The sequence below is a fragment of the Balaenoptera ricei genome, chromosome 1 (assembly GCF_028023285.1).
Source record: "Balaenoptera ricei isolate mBalRic1 chromosome 1, mBalRic1.hap2, whole genome shotgun sequence".
Taxonomy (NCBI): domain Eukaryota; kingdom Metazoa; phylum Chordata; class Mammalia; order Artiodactyla; family Balaenopteridae; genus Balaenoptera; species Balaenoptera ricei.
Genome location: NC_082639.1, coordinates 14,332,140 through 14,349,025, shown reverse-complemented (window position 1 = coordinate 14,349,025; position 16,886 = coordinate 14,332,140). Strand labels below are relative to the sequence as shown.

Here is a 16,886-nt window from a genome sequence, read left to right as displayed (position 1 = left end):
GGGCAGGAGGTGGGCATCGTTCACCGAGGTGGGCAACCCAGATGGCTGGGCACCTGGGAGCCTTGGGAAGAAGGTGAATCACATGCTGGTCACTTTGAGTTTGAGGCCCCCATGGGTCATCTGGGTGGAGATGTTGGGGTCTGCACTCCGGGCCTTCCAGGTGTCCTAGGGACACCTGCGGTGGCTTCTCGCCCTCTCTGCCTGGCCTCAGGCTCCCCTGCAACAACAACCCCTGCTAAGGTTTGCCGGGTGGCGATGGCAGCGTTAGAATTGCTGAGGAGGGCTGTTTTCCAAAAGGCCCGCTCTGCCAGCCACGGGCCGCATGGGTCTCTGCCTGTTAGCGGGCGGAGCGGGCCTGGCCCCCATTTGCCATGCTCTGATGCGCAGCGGGCTTAAAGGTAGGAAAGTCATAAATTAGTATTAGCTGCTGTGTCGCCAGCTCCCTGGTGATTAGCATTTTTATTGTTTTGTGGTGCTGAGGTTGGTCACACTTGGAGCCCAGGGAGGAGGTAGGGGCCTGAGCTGCCTCTCCCAGGACCCTCCTTGGTTCTCTGGAGCCTGGGCGTGAGCTCGTGGTGCCCCTCGCAGACCACGGTGGTGCCTGTCCCCCATCAGGCACCCATAGCATACCCAGCACTGTCCTAAGCACTTGACTCACATTAGAGCCTCACAAAACAGCCCTGCCAGGTGGAATTGTTCTTTCCAGTTCCCAGATGTGGCACAGAATTTGAGGCTCAGAGAGGTTAAGCGGTGGGCGCAAGATCACACAACCGTGTATGCCTGAGTCGGGACTCGAACCCGGCATCCCCTGGCCTCAAAGCCTGGCCCTTCTCTGCACTGTCTTGCCGCCAGGCCTCCCCTTGCTCCCTCCCTGTAGGCCCGGAGTGCAGCCCATTTCCAGCTGCTACCACCTACTGGGTTCCCCATCCCCATCACCACCACCACCACCGCTGTGACCCCTGCCCGCCTCCTGCGGGGCTGCTGACCCTAGCGCTCCTCCCTGGGCTTTCCAGCCTCTTCCTCTGGTAGGGCCTGCTCCCTACCCCCCAGGCCCCTCACCCTCTCAGGAGCCTGAGTCCGGCTCCCTAGTCACTGCCCTGTCCTCTGGTTTTAGCACCTTCAAACACCTGTGGAGGCAGGTGGCCCAGAACCTGGACCGGTTCCACACCTTCCCACGCCTGGCCGGAGGTAAGGGCCCCTCTCCCCGTGCCCTGCCCTACAGCCCTAGGGACCCCTCCCTGCCCTGGCCGCCATGAAAGAGGACGAGGCGGAGGTGATGCCCCCAGAGGTGGGGCGGCCCTGCGGGCGCAGAGAGCTCCTTCAGGGTGGAGCCCCTGCTCTGGCACTTATACAGAGCATTTATGCCTCAGAGGGTGCATTTTTTCTTTCATTCGTTCATTCATCCATCCATCATTCAGCAAGTAAATTATTAAGTATGTTCATAGGCACTTTTTGGACACTGGGGATGCAAAGGATGATGAGACCCAGAGACCCAGCCGTTAACGAACCTCTATTCCAACAGCGGGAGGCAGACAGTAAACAACTAGATAAATGATGTCAGGGAGTGAGAAGGGCTGTGGATAATTAAAGGAGGGCAAAGAGGTGACAGGCAGGGACGCTCAAGGGCTGGGCGTGGTGGGTAACTGTGACTTAGGGTGGCTGGTGGGGTGGGAAGCCTCTTCAGGGAGGGAACATTTGCGCTGAAACCTGAGCAATGAAAAGAAACCAGCTTCGCAAAGGTCCGGAGGATGGACCATCATGGGCACCCGTACTGTCCAGTAGAACTTTCTGCAGTAATGGACATGGGCTGTATCTGTGCTGTCCAATAGTATAGCCACTCGCCACGTGTGGCCGCAGGGCACTTGAAACGTGGCTGGCATGGCAGAGGAAGTGAAGGTTTTGTTTCATTTAATTTTAATTAATTTGAACTTAAATAGCCACGTGTGGCTGGTGGTTACCCTGTTGCACAGCCCAGATCTAGGCCAAGGAAATGGCAAATGCAGAGGCCATGAGGTGGGAATGAGCTTGTGTTTGAAGAGACAAGGCCAGTGTAGCTGGGGAAGGGAGGGAGGGGGGTGGCAGGAGATGGGGCTGAGAGGTCAGCAGGGCCAGGTCTTGTCAAAATAATAATTTTCCCACAAAGAAACAGTTTCATGGTCAAGGACATTTGGCGTGCGCTGTGTTTAAAGTAAAACGGATTCCTTACCTGCAGGACTTCTCAGAGCCTTTAATGCACTAATATATGCATTGCTTATCTTCAAGAGCCAAGGCTGATGTGCAGTGTTTCCCAAACTCTTTGGACTACACAACCCTGTTTTGACAGAGGACCCCCTGGACCATGTTTTTCATGGAACACACTCCGGGAAAATGCTGAGACCTCTCGAGAGGGAGGGCTGTCCAGGGTCACACAGTGCAGTAATGGCAGAGCTGGAGCTGGTGGTTCAGCGTTCTTGCTCCTGGGGGTGAAAGGGGGGGTCATGGGGAGACTGGACCCCACGCCTGAGCGGGTGGGAACTTTGTAAAATTTTACTGAAGTATAGTTGATTTTATAATACTGGGTTAATTTCCACTGTACAGCAAAGTGATTCAGTTATACATATATATTTTCTTTTTCATATTCTTTTCTATTATGATTTATCATAGGATATTGAATCTAGTTCCTTGTGCTATACAGTAGGACCTTATTGTTTATCCATCCTATGTATAATAGTTTGCCTCTTAAGCTGGTGGGAGCTGTGATGGGGGTGTCAGGGCAGGTGACGCTCCTCAGGGCCAGCTGTTGCATCTCCGATTTCCAGTTCCCCAGTGTGCCCCAGTCCAGCCTTCACGAGATGGGCGACAGTGAGTCCCTTGTGTGAGCTCTCCATGGTTTTCTGTTCTGTCTCCTTCCCACCATCTCCCTGAGGGAGAGAGACCGCTACTTACTCTACCACTTCCCCCCTTGAGTATGAGACTTTAATCTCTCTGTGCCTCAGTTTTCTTGTCTTTAAAATGGGATAATGATGGGAGGTTGCTGTGAGGCTTCAGTGAAATGGAGTTCAAAGTGCTTTGACCTGAGTCTGGCAGTTAGTGCTTTGTAACATGAGCTGCTGTTAGCTGATGTTTAACTGAGTGAGGAAACCGAGGCCCGGAGGGTGGAGTGATCTGCCGAGGCTCCCTCATGCCAAGGAGATCGAGGAGGGGTGTCCCCACTATGGATCAGGAAGAGGGGCCAGCCCTGGCCGTGGACCTGGGGTGGCCCCCTCTCCTCTCGCGGGGTAGGGGTCAGGGGAAGGCTCAAAGGAAGCCGTGCCCACTGCAGGGAGTGGACCAGCTTTGGGGAGCCTTGGGTTCTGGTCCTTCCTCTGCCTTTATGTTGGGCAGCACCCCCAGGGCTCAGTTTTCTCATCTGTGAGATGGGGGAGCTGGTCCTGATGCCCCCTGGTACCCTTCGCCCTTGCCTGGGCCTCCGTTTTCTCATCTGTAGGGTGGGAGGACAGGCCTGGCTGATCAGTTTCTGGGAGGTTGTCGGACTCCGACTCTGCCTTCTCATGCCCTTGTCCTCCCAGTACTGGGGCTGGTCGCAGGGCCCTGCAGACGGGTGGAGGCAGTGCGTTGGGCCCCTGGGCTGGCCTGGGGAGCCCACCCCCTACTCATGCTCCTCCACCTCCCCGCCCCACCCCTGAAGAGTGTGGCGGGAAGAACTTCCACTTTGTTCACCGCTCGGCCGACGTGGACAGCGTGGTGAGCGGGACCCTGCGCTCAGCCTTCGAGTACGGCGGCCAGAAGTGCTCGGCCTGCTCCCGCCTCTACGTGCCCCGCTCGCTGTGGCCGCAGATCAAAGGGCGGCTGCTGGAGGAGCGCAGCAGGATCAAAGTGGGCAACGTGAGTGGCGCCGGCCTCCCCTCCCCGCCACGGCCCAGCGGGGGGCTGATGGGATTGGAGGCTGGGGGGTGTGTGCGGGGAGGGCGCTCCCTTTGTCTCCGACTCTTGTCTCCTCCCATGCCTCCCTTGCTTCCAGCCTGCAGAGGATTTTGGGAGCTTCTTCTCCGCCGTGATTGATGCCAAGGTATGAACAGGAAGCAGGCCATTCCCGGGGTCCCGTGCCTGGACTGGGTGGGAGGGGTAGGGACAGCTACAGGGGCGACCCAGACCTGCTGCTTCGAGCAGGGCAGCCTGATAGCCACGCACCACCCCTGCCAGCTCTGAAAAGGGCAGAGGCATCCGTACCCGAGGGCAACTCGCCTCCCGCACACCCTGCCCCAGGCTCGACAAGCCCCCTTTAAGTGCCTGTGTTCACACACACACATACAAATAGGCCTGCACACTGCGTGCATCAACCCGAACACGCACGTACATGCACAGCCGTGAACACGTTCATTTAGATCTCTGAGCGGGAGCATGCCTGTAGATTCACCCACGTAAACACACGCACACCCGCATGCACACATATCCTATACAGAAACATTTGTGTACAGGTTCATACGTGTATATAGGCACGCTTGTGGGTCTGCATGCACAAGCACATACACATAACAAACATCCGTGTAATGCAAGCATATGTGTGCCTACATACGTAAACCTAAAAATTCATGGCCATACGTTTATATGTGTGTTTGTGATGTTTGTAGTTCTAACACACACATACACACACACACACACAAGCGTGCACATCTGCCCTTGTCTCTGCCCTGGCTCAGCCAGGCCCCGACTTTTGCTGTCAGGGCCCCCTCCCCCCCCTCCCCCCACTTCAGAATTTGGGCCCTTCAGGGACAGGTGTTTGGGGTGAGTGTGTCAGGGGGCTGCTGCTGGGAATGGCCTCCAGCCAGCCCTTGACGCCCCCTACCCCACCCCACCCCCCCAGTCCTTCAGCCGCATCAGGAAGTGGGTGGAGCACGCCCACTCCTCGCCCAGCCTCACCGTCCTGGCCGGGGGCCAGTGTGACGACTCCGTGGGCTACTTCGTGGAGCCCTGCATCATCGAGAGCAAGGACCCCCAGGATCCCATCATGAAGGAGGTGATGGGACGGGCGGCCCGGGGCCGGGAGGAGGCAACCTCTCCCCCGAGCATGGCACACGCACAGGGCCCTGGTGCTTCACGGGGCGTCATCCCATCTCACAGATGTGGAAAGCGAGGCCCTACGAGGGGACCGTCTCACACCCGGTGAGAGCAGAGCCAGGCCCTGAGCTCAGGCCTCCTGACCCCAAATCCAGTGCTCTGTCTTCGACACTGTTGACCCGGGCTGGTGTCATGGCACTTGTGCTGTCCACAGCCACCGAGGCCCCTGCGGCCATCTCAGTGGCTGACACTTGTAGACTCTTAACTGTGGGCCGGGCATTTGACAGAGATGAGGTGGGCATATCGTTCCCATTTTACAGATGAGAAACTGAGGCTCCGAGAGGTCAGGGCGCTTGCCCAGGAGGACAGTGCAGGGGTGGGGGTCTTCCTCCAGCCCCTCGATGGCAGAGGGGACAGTGATACCATCGGGCAGTTCCTGGGCCGGCTGTTGCCAGAAGTCTCTCCTTTCCAAGGGCCTGGGCCCTTGGCTCTGGGTGTGGGTCTGGCTGGCAGGGAGGCCAGAGACCCCTTGGATCTTCTGCCAGGTTGGGGTGGGGTGGGCAGGGTGGAAGCCATCCCCGAGGGAACCCAGCGGGAGGCAGCGCCTGGCCCTTCCTGCAGGGGCTGAGGAGGGGGATGGGGAGAGGCGGAGGCCAGAGCAGGGAGATGGGAGGCCTCGGGGTGTTGGTCCAGGTGGGGCCTGACCCTGGGGCTTCTCTCCCAGGAGATCTTCGGGCCTGTGCTGACCGTGTACGTCTACCCGGATGACAAGTACAAAGAGACGCTGAGGCTGGTCGACAGCACCACGAGCTATGGCCTCACGGGGGCAGTATTTGCCCAGGATAAGTGAGTGGCCACAGCCCCTCCACTCTAGTCCCGGTGTCCTGTCCCCACAGGACCCTGCTGTCCCCGGAGACTGCCCTCCTGGGCGCTGATCCTAGTAATAATGCTGCCCTTGCTTCTCTCCATTCTCCTCACCTCCGCCCTGACCGGCAGGTAGACACAGGCAGTGGGCTCTTTGTTAAAATGCAGATTCCAGGGCCCCACTATTGGCTGCTGAATGTGGGTGTCTAGGGGTGGGGCCGGGGAATCAGTGCCTTTGACCTGCTCCCCGGGTCTGATGGGGCTGCAGAGTGGAAGACAGAGGCTTGGGCCCAGGTGCACTGCTTGTCTGGCAGAGGCAGGATTCCAACTTGAGCACCGGGTCACTAAACCTGAGGCTTTGCCCTTTCCTTTCTCTGTGGTATTGCTTGTCTCCCCGTGTCTGCACTAAACCTGAGGCTAAACCTGAGGCTTTGCCCTTTCCTTTCTCCGTGGTACTGCTTGTCTCCCCGTGTCTGCACTAAACCTGAGGCTTTGCCCTTTCCTTTCTCCATGGTACTGCTTGTCTCCCTGTGTCTGCCTTTAAGAATGGAGGTGGGATTGGAACCTGAGGGGCAGGCTGGGGGTCTGGAGGTTCCCCAGCTCCCAAGGGCAGGAAAATTGGACCGAGATGGGCCACTCCCTCGAGTGCATACAGCCTGACCCTCATCCAGCTGTCACAGATGCCCTGCGAGGGAGGCGTGCTAACCCCCTTTTCAGAGGAGGGGGCTGAGCCTCAGAGACTCCCGGGAGCCTGTCAAGAGCCCAGAGCTGGCGGCTGGCCTCATGCTCACCAGGGTGGCCCATGTGGGCTGGGACGGGGGTGTTGGAGGTTGGCCCTGGGTCTGGAATGAGGGTGAGCTGGCCGCCCTCTTACCGCTGCCCTGCCTTGTAGGGATGTTGTCCGGGAGGCCACAGAGATGCTGAGGAACGCTGCCGGCAACTTCTACATCAACGACAAGTCCACTGGCTCGGTGGTGGGCCAGCAGCCCTTCGGGGGGGCCCGAACCTCTGGTGAGTGGGTCCCCCTTTCCAGAGGGGGGCCGAGTTCCTGGCGGGAGACCCTCGGTCCTTCATCTCAAGGGTGTTAAGAGGAACAGCAGTAGCACCATTTACTGAGCACTGTGGTCCAGCCCTGTGCTAACTCAGAGTCCTGCCAACAGCCTCCTGAGCTCAGGTGCTGCCATTCTTCTTCCCATTTTATAGAGGGGGAAACTGAGGCCCAGGGAGGTGAAGTGACTTGCCCAAGGGCACATGGCTAGAGAGTGGTGGAGATGGGATTTGGGTCCCAGCGCCCACACCTTTTACTGTCATACTCCAGGCCACTGTAGTCCATCCCCCTCCTGTTTACAAATAAGGAAAGTGAGGGTCGGCGAGGGGCGGTGACTTGCCAGAGTTCCCAAGGGCCGGAAACCAGGTCTCCCGACTCCCAGTCCAGCGCCCTCCACGGTGCTCCCCTGCCTCCCGGACACCTCTTGCAGGTGGTGTGCAGGGACCTGGGGAGCATGGGCGTCCTGCCTGCTCGCCGGCTCCTGCCTTGCTCGACCTCCGGCTGAGTGCCCTCCGCACAGATGTGCTCGGGAAACCCTGGCCGCTGTGACTGTGTTAGGGTTAGTTTGGCAGTTTGCTGCCCATGCTGGTGCCCCATTTATTCCATCAGCTCCTCCCCACTCCTTTTCCCTCTGCCCAGAGCCGTTGTATCTTTCTGGAGATAAACAGAGCTGTCTTTTCCACAGGGACTAATGACAAGCCAGGAGGGCCCCACTACATCCTGCGGTGGACGTCACCCCAGGTCATCAAGGAGACCCACAAGCCTCTGGGGGATTGGCGCTACCCGTACATGCAGTGAGCCCTGCTCGGCGCCTCCGCCGTCCACTCGTCTGTCTGTCCAAACGACTGACCTCAGTGCACTGACCCCACCCCAGGCCCTCCACCCTGCTCCCCACGGGACGACCCCCTTTCTAGGGCCGAGGCCTGCCCCCTGCCCGCCACTGGCCTTACCCACCCTTGGAGTCAGATGCCGGGCTCTGGTTTGAGATCATGCTGTGGGGAGAACAGGGCCGCCACCCTTGACCCCATCGGCTGTCCTAGAAATTCCATCTGGTAGGTGTGACCTTGGTGCCCTGCTGGTTCTCCATCTGTCCCCTTCCCTTTCCTCTACACTGTGGCCCAGTGGCTCAGGGACCTGAGGAATGGTGGTAGAGTAGCTCACGGATCCGTGGAGGAAAAGGAGGCAGCTCTGGGGCCCCTGGCAAACCTCACTACCCACAGAGGCCCCTGGCCTTGGCCCCGGCTTCTCCGGGTCTCCAGGATTACATGTGGCCACAATGGCCTACAGGGCTGGCAAGTCGTGGCTGCAGGGCATGGGGGCACCAGCTGGCCTTGCCCTCTTTAGTCCGGGCGGTTCACTAGCACTTTGCCCAGATACGTCTGTACCAGCAGGTACCTGTGCCCAACCAAATGCCTTAGACCCCGTGTGCCTTGCTCCAGAGTGCCTGAGCTCACCTGAGACCCACGGATTCCTGGCTATCTCCATTTGGGGGTCTGGGGGGACTGCTGCAGGCCACCTGCCAAGGTGTGGGATGCGCTAGTCCTTCCTGTTTGGGCTGTGAGATTGGCAGACTTTGGGGGGCCCTTCCTGCTGCTTCCCTTAGCTCTCGGGTCCTGCCTCTAGAGCCTGGGGTTTCCTGCAGGAGCTCAGCACCCACTGGCTGTGGTTGAACAGGCCCGGGTACATGTTGCTCCCACCTTCCCCAGCACCCTGAGACCTCTCCTTGGGTCCCCATCCAGCCCGGGCTGAGGCTTGCCTCTAGAATCATCCCTCCTTTGCATGTTAGTGGCTCTGTGTGGACTGGCCCCTAGGAGGCCTGTTCCTTGACGCAGCCAATCGGTGGACACTTGCAAATGCATCCTGGGTAGATTCTGGGTGGCCAGGGAATGAGAAGTGGTGACTTTGGAGGACAGTTTTTAGGGGGCCCCGGAAGGGCTGGGCCCTCCTCAAGCACAGCTGGCATGGGGCCCCCGCGGGGCTGGAGTCGCCATTCCTCAAGTGCACGGTCACACACCTTGGCCCCCGGTCAGGGGTGGGTCCTGATGCTGCCCGGGTTGTTTCCCACAAGGGGCCAGGTCAGGCAGCGGGGGCCGGAGGTGTTCCTGATTCTACTGGTTCTACACTGTGAGGTGGCAATAGGATCCGCCTGATGCCACCTAATAAAATGCCTCTTACCTAACCAAGTCGGTGGTCTTTCTGGTGGGGTTAGTGGGGACTGGTCACCTTCTACGTCCGACGGAGTTGCCAGTGTGTCATTAGGTGTCAGGAGGGCAGCGCCCTTGGTGTGATGGAAGGAAGGGTGAGCGCTGATGGCCGGAATCCCTGCTGTGGGTGGCAGGAACTCTGGTGCCAGAGGGCCTGGGTTCAAATCCCAGCTCCAAAAAGTTGTGCAATCTCTCTGACCCTCTGTCTCTTCGTGTCTTAGATGGAAATAACCACACACACACACACACACACACACACATGCACGTGTGTGCACTCACATGCACACAGGTTGTCTTGAGAATTCAATGAGTTAATTCATATAAGTGCTCAGAGCAATGCCAGCTAGGTAATTCATGATTCAACAATGTTACCCATTTACCCATTGTTATAACAACCACTGTTATGTGCTGTGATAGTTAAGTTTATGGGTCAAGTTGGCTGGGCTGTGGTGCCCAGATATCTACTTAAGCATTATTCTGGATGTTTCCATGGAGGTGTTTTTTTGGATGAGATTAACATTTAAATCAGTGGACTTTGAGGAAAGCAGATGACCCTCCATAATGTGAGTGGGCCTCATCCAGTCAGTTGAAGGCCTTAACAGAACAAAGGCCGGTCTCCCCCAGGCAAGAAGGAATCTGCCAGTGGCTGCCTTTGGACTCAACTGCAACTTCCTGCGTCTCTGGCCTGCTGGCCGGCACTACAAATTCTGCTTACCAGCCTCCATGATCACGTGAGCTACTTTCTTACAATAAATCTCTCTCCCTGTATCTGTCTCTCTCTACGCCTCATAGAGGCTCCGCTTCTCTTCAGAACCCTGAGTCATACACGTGCCAAAGAGTATGCATATGTTTTTTTCACTCACAAGTCTTACGAAGGAAGTACTGCTGTGCTCCCATTTTGCAGATGAGGGTACTGGGGTGTAGAAATATGAAGGGACTTGCGAGGGTATGCTCTCAGTGGGGTGGAAACCCAGGTCTGTTTGATTCCAAAACCCATTCTCTCTCTTCCACCCAGATGTCCACACATGGCTCGCAAAGATCTGCTCAGTTGGCCAGGTGACATGGCAGGGAGCAACCGTGGCCAGTTAGCTTGAGCCTGGAATCCGTGGGTCTAAACCCACCTGGGCCAGCTGACTTGGAGGGGAAGACACGTGTGTCCTGACCTGTCTCCACCCACAGATAATGTAAACAGAGCTGGTCCTGAACCACACAGACACCACCCTGTCCGAGGGTCCATTGCTTAGGGCTGTTGGCTGGAGGATCTCAGAGCTGTGGGGAGGGGAGGGGACTCAACCCTGGGCAGGGCCCCTGCCCTGGCTCACCCAGGGGCTGCTACTGATCTGTGCCAAAGGGGGCTTGAGTCAGGGACAAAGGGCCGCACCCAGAGTGCTCTGACTGGAGCTCACGGAAGGGAAGGGAGGCAACTGCCTTTTGTCGTAGGGGGGCGGGGTGGGGAGTGGGGGTGGTACATAGGCCTCGTTAACCTTGCTGAATGGAGTGACTTACTCAAGGTCACACTGAGACAGCCGCAGAGTTGGCTGATGACTGGCCAAGTGTTTTACCTACCTAGTCTCAGAGCCTTGACATTGACCTTACCAGGTAACTATTACAGCATTCTATGGAAGGGCGAGTGGAGGTCAGAGGTAGAATGACGAGCCCAAGGTCACATAGCTGGTTAGTAAAGGGCCGGGTTAGAACCCAGGGCTGTGGGTGCCGCAGCCCATGCTCCTCGCCACCTGCTCCATCAGGTCCCTGACTCCCAGCTATGCCTCTACCAGTGTCATTTTACCCTGGTGCCTCTGACTCCACTGAACGAGGTCAGGGGGTGGCTCCAAGCTATCGTTCACTCTGTTCTGTCTGCCCTCCCTTGTCCCCCAGGCTTGGGGCTGGTGGCTCCCGAAGGCCCAGTGCCCACCCGGGTGCCCGAGGCCTCTTTGCACGGTCACTGCAGTAAGTCCCCATGTCCACGGTGGCCCAAGGAGCCTCTTCATTTCCCTGCTGTGGCCGGGGGCCCAGCCGCAGGTCTGGGCTGGAGCGTGAACCATTTGACTGAGGCTGGATGTCCCTGCCACCGCGGTGCCGCCAGTGGGGCGTGCACGCTAAGGAAATGAGGGGCCACCTGTGCCCCGGTCACCAGGCAGACCTGGAGCTCCTGGGGGGCAAGAGGAAGCAGCAGGGTGCAGACCCACGCTCTTCACAGAGTCACGCCTACGTTTTCATTAATTCCCCTACCGACACATTCATCATCAAAGTTCCCGTAGGTCCTCTGTCTAGAGGCGCGTAGGAAATAGTAAGAGTCACCATTACTTGAACGCAGGCTGTGTGCCAGGCATTGCGCTAAATGCTTTAGACGTCGCACCCTCAGATTCTCACCGCAACCCCCCAAGGTACATTCCGTTAGTCCCATTTTACAGATGAGGAGACTGAGGCACACATGGGTGAAGTAACCAGTGCACCAGTAGGAGATGACTGCCTGGGTTTCTGTTCCTCATGTCTGCCTGCCTGGGCGCTGAGCACAGCCCTGATGTCCTGCCTTAACCCCTCTTACCTGTGCCTTGGCCTCCCCAATCTCAGAGTTGACGTTTCTGTGGGAGCTGGGGATCGAATGACATGTTTTAGAGCAAAGTGCCAGGTCCCGTGCCCTGCACAGAGTGAGATGCTCAGTGAATGAGAACTTACCTTCACCCACCCTCTCAATACCCTCATCCTGGATGCCTGTGCCCAGGAAGGAGATGAAGCTGGGCTTCCCTGAGCACCTATCCATGGGCAGGTGCTCCTGCTAATTAGCTTGGACCACACCAGCCTGGGAGGGAGGTAGTATTATCTTGGCCCCATTTCACAGATGAGGAAACTGAGGCTTAGGGAGCCTCAGGGAGACTTGTTCAGTAAGGGACAGGTACAGGGGCAAGAGCTGGCTATACCAGCACCCCCTTGTCCTGGTCCCTCGAAGGAATGCAGCAGCTTCTGGGTGGGAGCCATCCAGCAGGTGGATGGGAGTAGGTATGGCTGACACTGGCTCCAGACATAGCCAGCCTTGTCCCCCTCCCCCGGGTTGTTGACAGCTACCCTGGATGGTGGAGCGGGTACCATATGACCCTAGGTGCCGGGGTACATGAGCTTTCTGTTCTGGGGCTCTGCCATGCCCTCCCCCCAGGCCCCAGGTGCCCGGCAGGTACTCCTCAGACTCCCGAGCATTTAGCACACAGAGACCTGGGAGAAACGAGGGAGCTGATGTTCTGCTGGGCACCTGCTTGGTGAGGTGCATCCGGGCAGGTGTTGTCGGAAGGAGAGTGAGGCTTGTGGAGAGATCTGAGTCTTAGGAAGGAGAGTCATACAGAATCATAGACGCTAGCCCTTTACTGGGCCTAGAATTGAGGGTCCCATGCCAGTTCCATACTAGGACAAAAGCCATCAACAATGTAACGTAATATTCACTATCATTTATTAAGTAGGTGCTTGATGTATTCATCCCATTTAATCACCCTTGTTTGAGGTGGCTATGCGCATTTTACAGGCGAGGAAGCTGAGCGGAGTCAGGGCCTGCTGGTTGGCCCCTGTCCAGTGGTGCAGGCGGGGCCCTCCAGAGCCCCACAGAACAGGACCAGCCCCCTTCCCCATCCCAGCCCTTTATGCTCCCTTTAGCCACTATCACCTTTTTGGCTCTTATTGGGCTTGTGGTCATTTGGAATCTTCAGCTCTTTTTCTGAATGAGACACAGCTGGCTTGAGTGGATCTCTGGTCTCAAGAAGGTGTCCCAACCACAGCAGAGTCCCTCCTTCAGGCCTTAGCTGACCCCTAGTTCCCCAGCTTCTGGGGGTCACCCTACCCACTACACTTCTGACATCTCAGAGGGGTGACCAGTGAGGCTGGGTCCTCTGATAACCAGCTCTGAGGCCTCCCCTGTGCCCTCTTCCAAGGTGTCTCTGAACCAAGCCAGCTGGCTCAGGGGCTGTGCAGCTCCCAGACCCTTCTTGGGGAAGCCCTGCCTGCCTACCCCTGCTCTACCCTCAGCTGGATTGGAACTAGGTTTCCAGCTGCCCAGTTTTGTCCTGGAGGAGGCAGTACTGGTAGGAAAGAGACAGGGGAAATGGGGGGGGGGGGGCAGAGAAGCAAACAGAGGATGTACAAAGGTGGGGTAGGGGAGAGGAGCCGATGCCCCAGTCCCTGGGGTCATGCCCCTCTTGGGGGCTCCCCCCTGCACTCCAGGCCCCTCCAACCACCATGGCAGGGGGAGGAAGGAAGTTCAGGGCAGCCCCCTCCAGCCTAGAGCAAACATGGCCAGTTCCTTTCTGTAAGCACCCAGGGAAGCAGATGTAAGGCAAATGGGCAGCATCTCCCGGGCCCCCATTTCCATGGCTCGCCCCTGCCCCATGAACTTTGCATAAGTCTGTCATGGTTCTCCATCACCTTGGCAACCAGTAGCCACACAGGTGTGATCATGGGGACCTCAGGCCCTGGACTGGGCCATGAGGATGGCAGTGTGTTCAGCCTGGGCCACCGTGGGGCATGTGCTCTGGGGGCAGCCCTGAAGGAGAACTGCAGGGCCTTGGTGTTCCTGGACATTTGTTCTCAGGGCAGCCAGTGCCCTAGCCTCAGCCACTTGCCCTTCTTAGGTGATGTCAAGGCTAGAGGGGACCACGGAGATCATCCAGCCCAGGACATCGCAAGGGTCACGGACTGAGCCTTGTGTCATCCTGGATCTGGGCGCACGGCTGCATTTGTAGGCGTGTGCATTAGTGTCCAGGGCTTTCATCAGAATCTGAAAAGGATCCTTGCCCCTGAAATGTTAAGAAGCACTGAGTCCATTTTACAAGTGGGGAGACTGAGGCCCAGAGAATGGAAGCCACTTGTCTGAGGGCAGCCTTCAGGTTGGGGCGGAGCTGAACCAGAAGCCAAGACTTCTGACTTTCCATCCAGGGCTCCTTCTTCAGATTTTAGTCTTCAGAGAAGATCATCCATCTGGACTAATAGCCCCCACTAAGCAGGGGGACCCCATCATTCCTTCCTCATTGGAGCGCCTTGGTCAACACCATTCCCTGAGTCCCCATTAGGGTCTTGGATTCCTCCAATCCACATACTTGCCACGTGGCTTTGAATAAGTTACTGTCCCTCTCTGAACCTCAGTCTCCTCATCTGAAAAATGGAGAGATAATAACAGCACCTCAAAAGGTAGTGAGAATAAAATGGGATGGCAGCCTGGCGTAGAGTGAGCCCTCCAAACGTGTTAATGATAGAAATAACTTGTGCTCATTATCACCATCTTCCTCCCATGCTTCGTGGCACAGACGCTGCCTCCCCCATGGAGCTCTTGGGTGGCCCACGCCTTCCCTCCTCCTTACCCCTTCTTGGCGGCCAGCACAGCGTGGGTCATCATAGAGCTGTCCCGACATGCTTTTGACTTGATTGGAGTCCAGGGGAAATCCACCTGCTTTTCTGGCCCTTTGGCGACTGGCCCTCTCTGGGCCTCAGTTTCCCCATCTGTATAATGGGTAGGCTTGTGGAGCTCTGCAGGCCCTCTTAGATCTGATACAGTACGCCACACTATGGGTGGCCCTGGTGCCCCTGGCATCTTCCAGCATGTGCTGCCTTCACGAGGGCCCTGATTTCTGTCTCCAGACTGCAAGCCGTATCCCTTGTGTGTCCTGGCTGTGTCCCTTGTGCCCCACCCAGCCCTGGCACATAGTGGGCTCTGCTAGTGCCCTCTGGATGCATGGTTTTCTCAGCCACTCTTGTACTCCACAACGCCACACCCAGCAGGCTCCAGTTAACTTAGATGCTCTTTTTCTCTACCATCCTCTTACCCCCAAGCTTTGCTAAATAATCTGAGTTGACTGGGAGTCTCCAGAACATTCCAGGGCCACCCAGCAACTGGCATCTTTATTCTCTTCAAACTGACGCACACACTCATTGTGCCTGGAACTGGTCCTTCACCAACACCTTGGCCTTGAGGTGGGACCTGCATTGGGAGAGGGCGGCACCAGTCCCCACCCCCGTGGTGGGTGTAACGGTGACAGCTCCTGAGGGCAGAACACACCCGAATCAGACAGTACAGGGTTGAGAGCTTGGCAGCCTGGGTCTAAATTCTAGTGTCATTGGGAATTCCCTGGCGGTCCAGTGGTTAGGACCCGGTGCTTTCACTGCTGTGGGCCCGGGTTCAGTCCCTCGTCCGGGAACTAAGATCCCGCAAGCTGTGCGGTGCGGCCAAAAAAATTAAAATAAATAAATAAATAAATTCTAACGTCACTACCTATTAAATGTGTGATTTTCGGCAAGTCGCTTAACTGTTCAGCCTCAGTTTCCTCACTTTAAAAATGGGAGTAATAATGGCTGCTTTGCAGGGTATCTAAACGATATGATGCATAAAAAGCGCTTGGCACCGTGCCTGGCACATAACACACCCCAGAAAAGTGCTGTTTAGTTACTGTCTTCACGACTCCCTAAGTAGCTGGCAGGGCAGAGGACAGTGGTCTCGGGGGCTCCTAGAACGCCACCAGGGACCGCGTTCCAAGGAGGCCAATGTGGCTGTAGTTTGGGGCACACAGTGCAGGAGAGAGCCGGGGGGAAGGATGGGTGAGCTGGGGTCAAGCTGGGGAGGCCTTGAAAGCCAAGGCCAGGGGCTCAGCTGTGATCCTGCAGCAATGTGGCGTCCCAGGGGGTGTTAGAGCCAAGGAATGATAGACTCAGAGCTGTCCTTCAGGGATTTAAACTGTCAACCTGAGGCAGACGGGGAGGTCCAGACCGGAAGGTATAAGGGTCTGAGCTTGGGGTGTGGCAAAAGGGGGAGGAGTCTGGAGAGAACCGATAGACACGGTGAATTAGCGCTGGGGCTTTTGACCTGCTGTCACGGAGGGTGAATAAGGGCAGTCCAAAGAGGACCTCCCCATTGTACAGATGAGGAAACTGAGGTCAGGAGAGGGGAGAGCTAGGACCAGAACCCACACCTCCAGACACCCCGTGCAGGGCTCTTCTTTTCATTCTATGGGTTGGGTCTCCCCCACCCCCCACTGGTTTACATACACCCAGAGAGGGCCAGGGCCAGGCCCCAAATCACGCAGCAAATCCTGCATCTTTCCACAGCACCCAGAGGCCTCTCCCTGTTGTTTTCAATGTCTGTGGGTTGACTCCACCCCAGGGGAGGTCAGGGGCGAGGGAGGGGGTGCTCCCTCTGGAGTTGCTAAAGACACAGCCAGTATCCTTCAGGGTAACTTCGAGAAGATTTGGGCTCTTTCAGCTGGGCTCAGAGCCTGGGGTGCCCCCCGGGGCAGTTCATTTCATTACAAGAAAGGACAATCTTGCACTCTGGCAAATTCACCTTTCTCCAGGGTCTGCCCTGCGCCCCGCAGTTCACACATGCCTTTTTATTTAATCCCCACACCGATCTCATGAGGCTAGAATTATTATTCCTATTTCAGTAGCAGAGGCTCAGAGAGGTTAAGTAACCTGCCCATTCTCACACAGCACACAGAGCTGATGTCCAGTCCAGGCCGGCTGGAGTCATGCTGCCTCAATGTTCCTCGAGTGTAGACACACACGTCAGCAGGAGCTGGTCAATGATGTAGGTCCGTTACCAGGGGCGCAGTGCTGATACAGATGGAAGAGTCACTGCAGCGCAGAGCAGAAGTGGTTCCCGTGAACTGGGGCCAGGAAAGGGCTCTAGGAGGAGGTGAGGCTCCAGCTGGCCCTTGAAGGAGGATCAGGGCTTGGCAGGGGTGGGCAGGGGGACAGTACTGGAT

General features: G+C 57.1%; 1 protein-coding gene across 1 annotated transcript in view; it reads left to right on the top strand.

Moving 5' to 3' along the window:
- ALDH4A1 (aldehyde dehydrogenase 4 family member A1) overlaps nucleotides 1-9,128 on the top strand; it is a 31,484-nt gene extending 22,356 nt beyond the window's left edge. Inside the window, exons 9-15 of the mRNA XM_059914947.1 lie at nucleotides 1,115-1,188; nucleotides 3,668-3,864; nucleotides 4,001-4,048; nucleotides 4,844-4,996; nucleotides 5,762-5,883; nucleotides 6,794-6,912; nucleotides 7,635-9,128. Coding sequence (XP_059770930.1) covers nucleotides 1,115-1,188; nucleotides 3,668-3,864; nucleotides 4,001-4,048; nucleotides 4,844-4,996; nucleotides 5,762-5,883; nucleotides 6,794-6,912; nucleotides 7,635-7,747 — 826 coding nt within the window. The 3' untranslated portion in view covers nucleotides 7,748-9,128. The remainder of the gene's footprint in view (nucleotides 1-1,114; nucleotides 1,189-3,667; nucleotides 3,865-4,000; nucleotides 4,049-4,843; nucleotides 4,997-5,761; nucleotides 5,884-6,793; nucleotides 6,913-7,634) is intronic.
- Nucleotides 9,129-16,886: the final 7,758 nt, after the last annotated feature.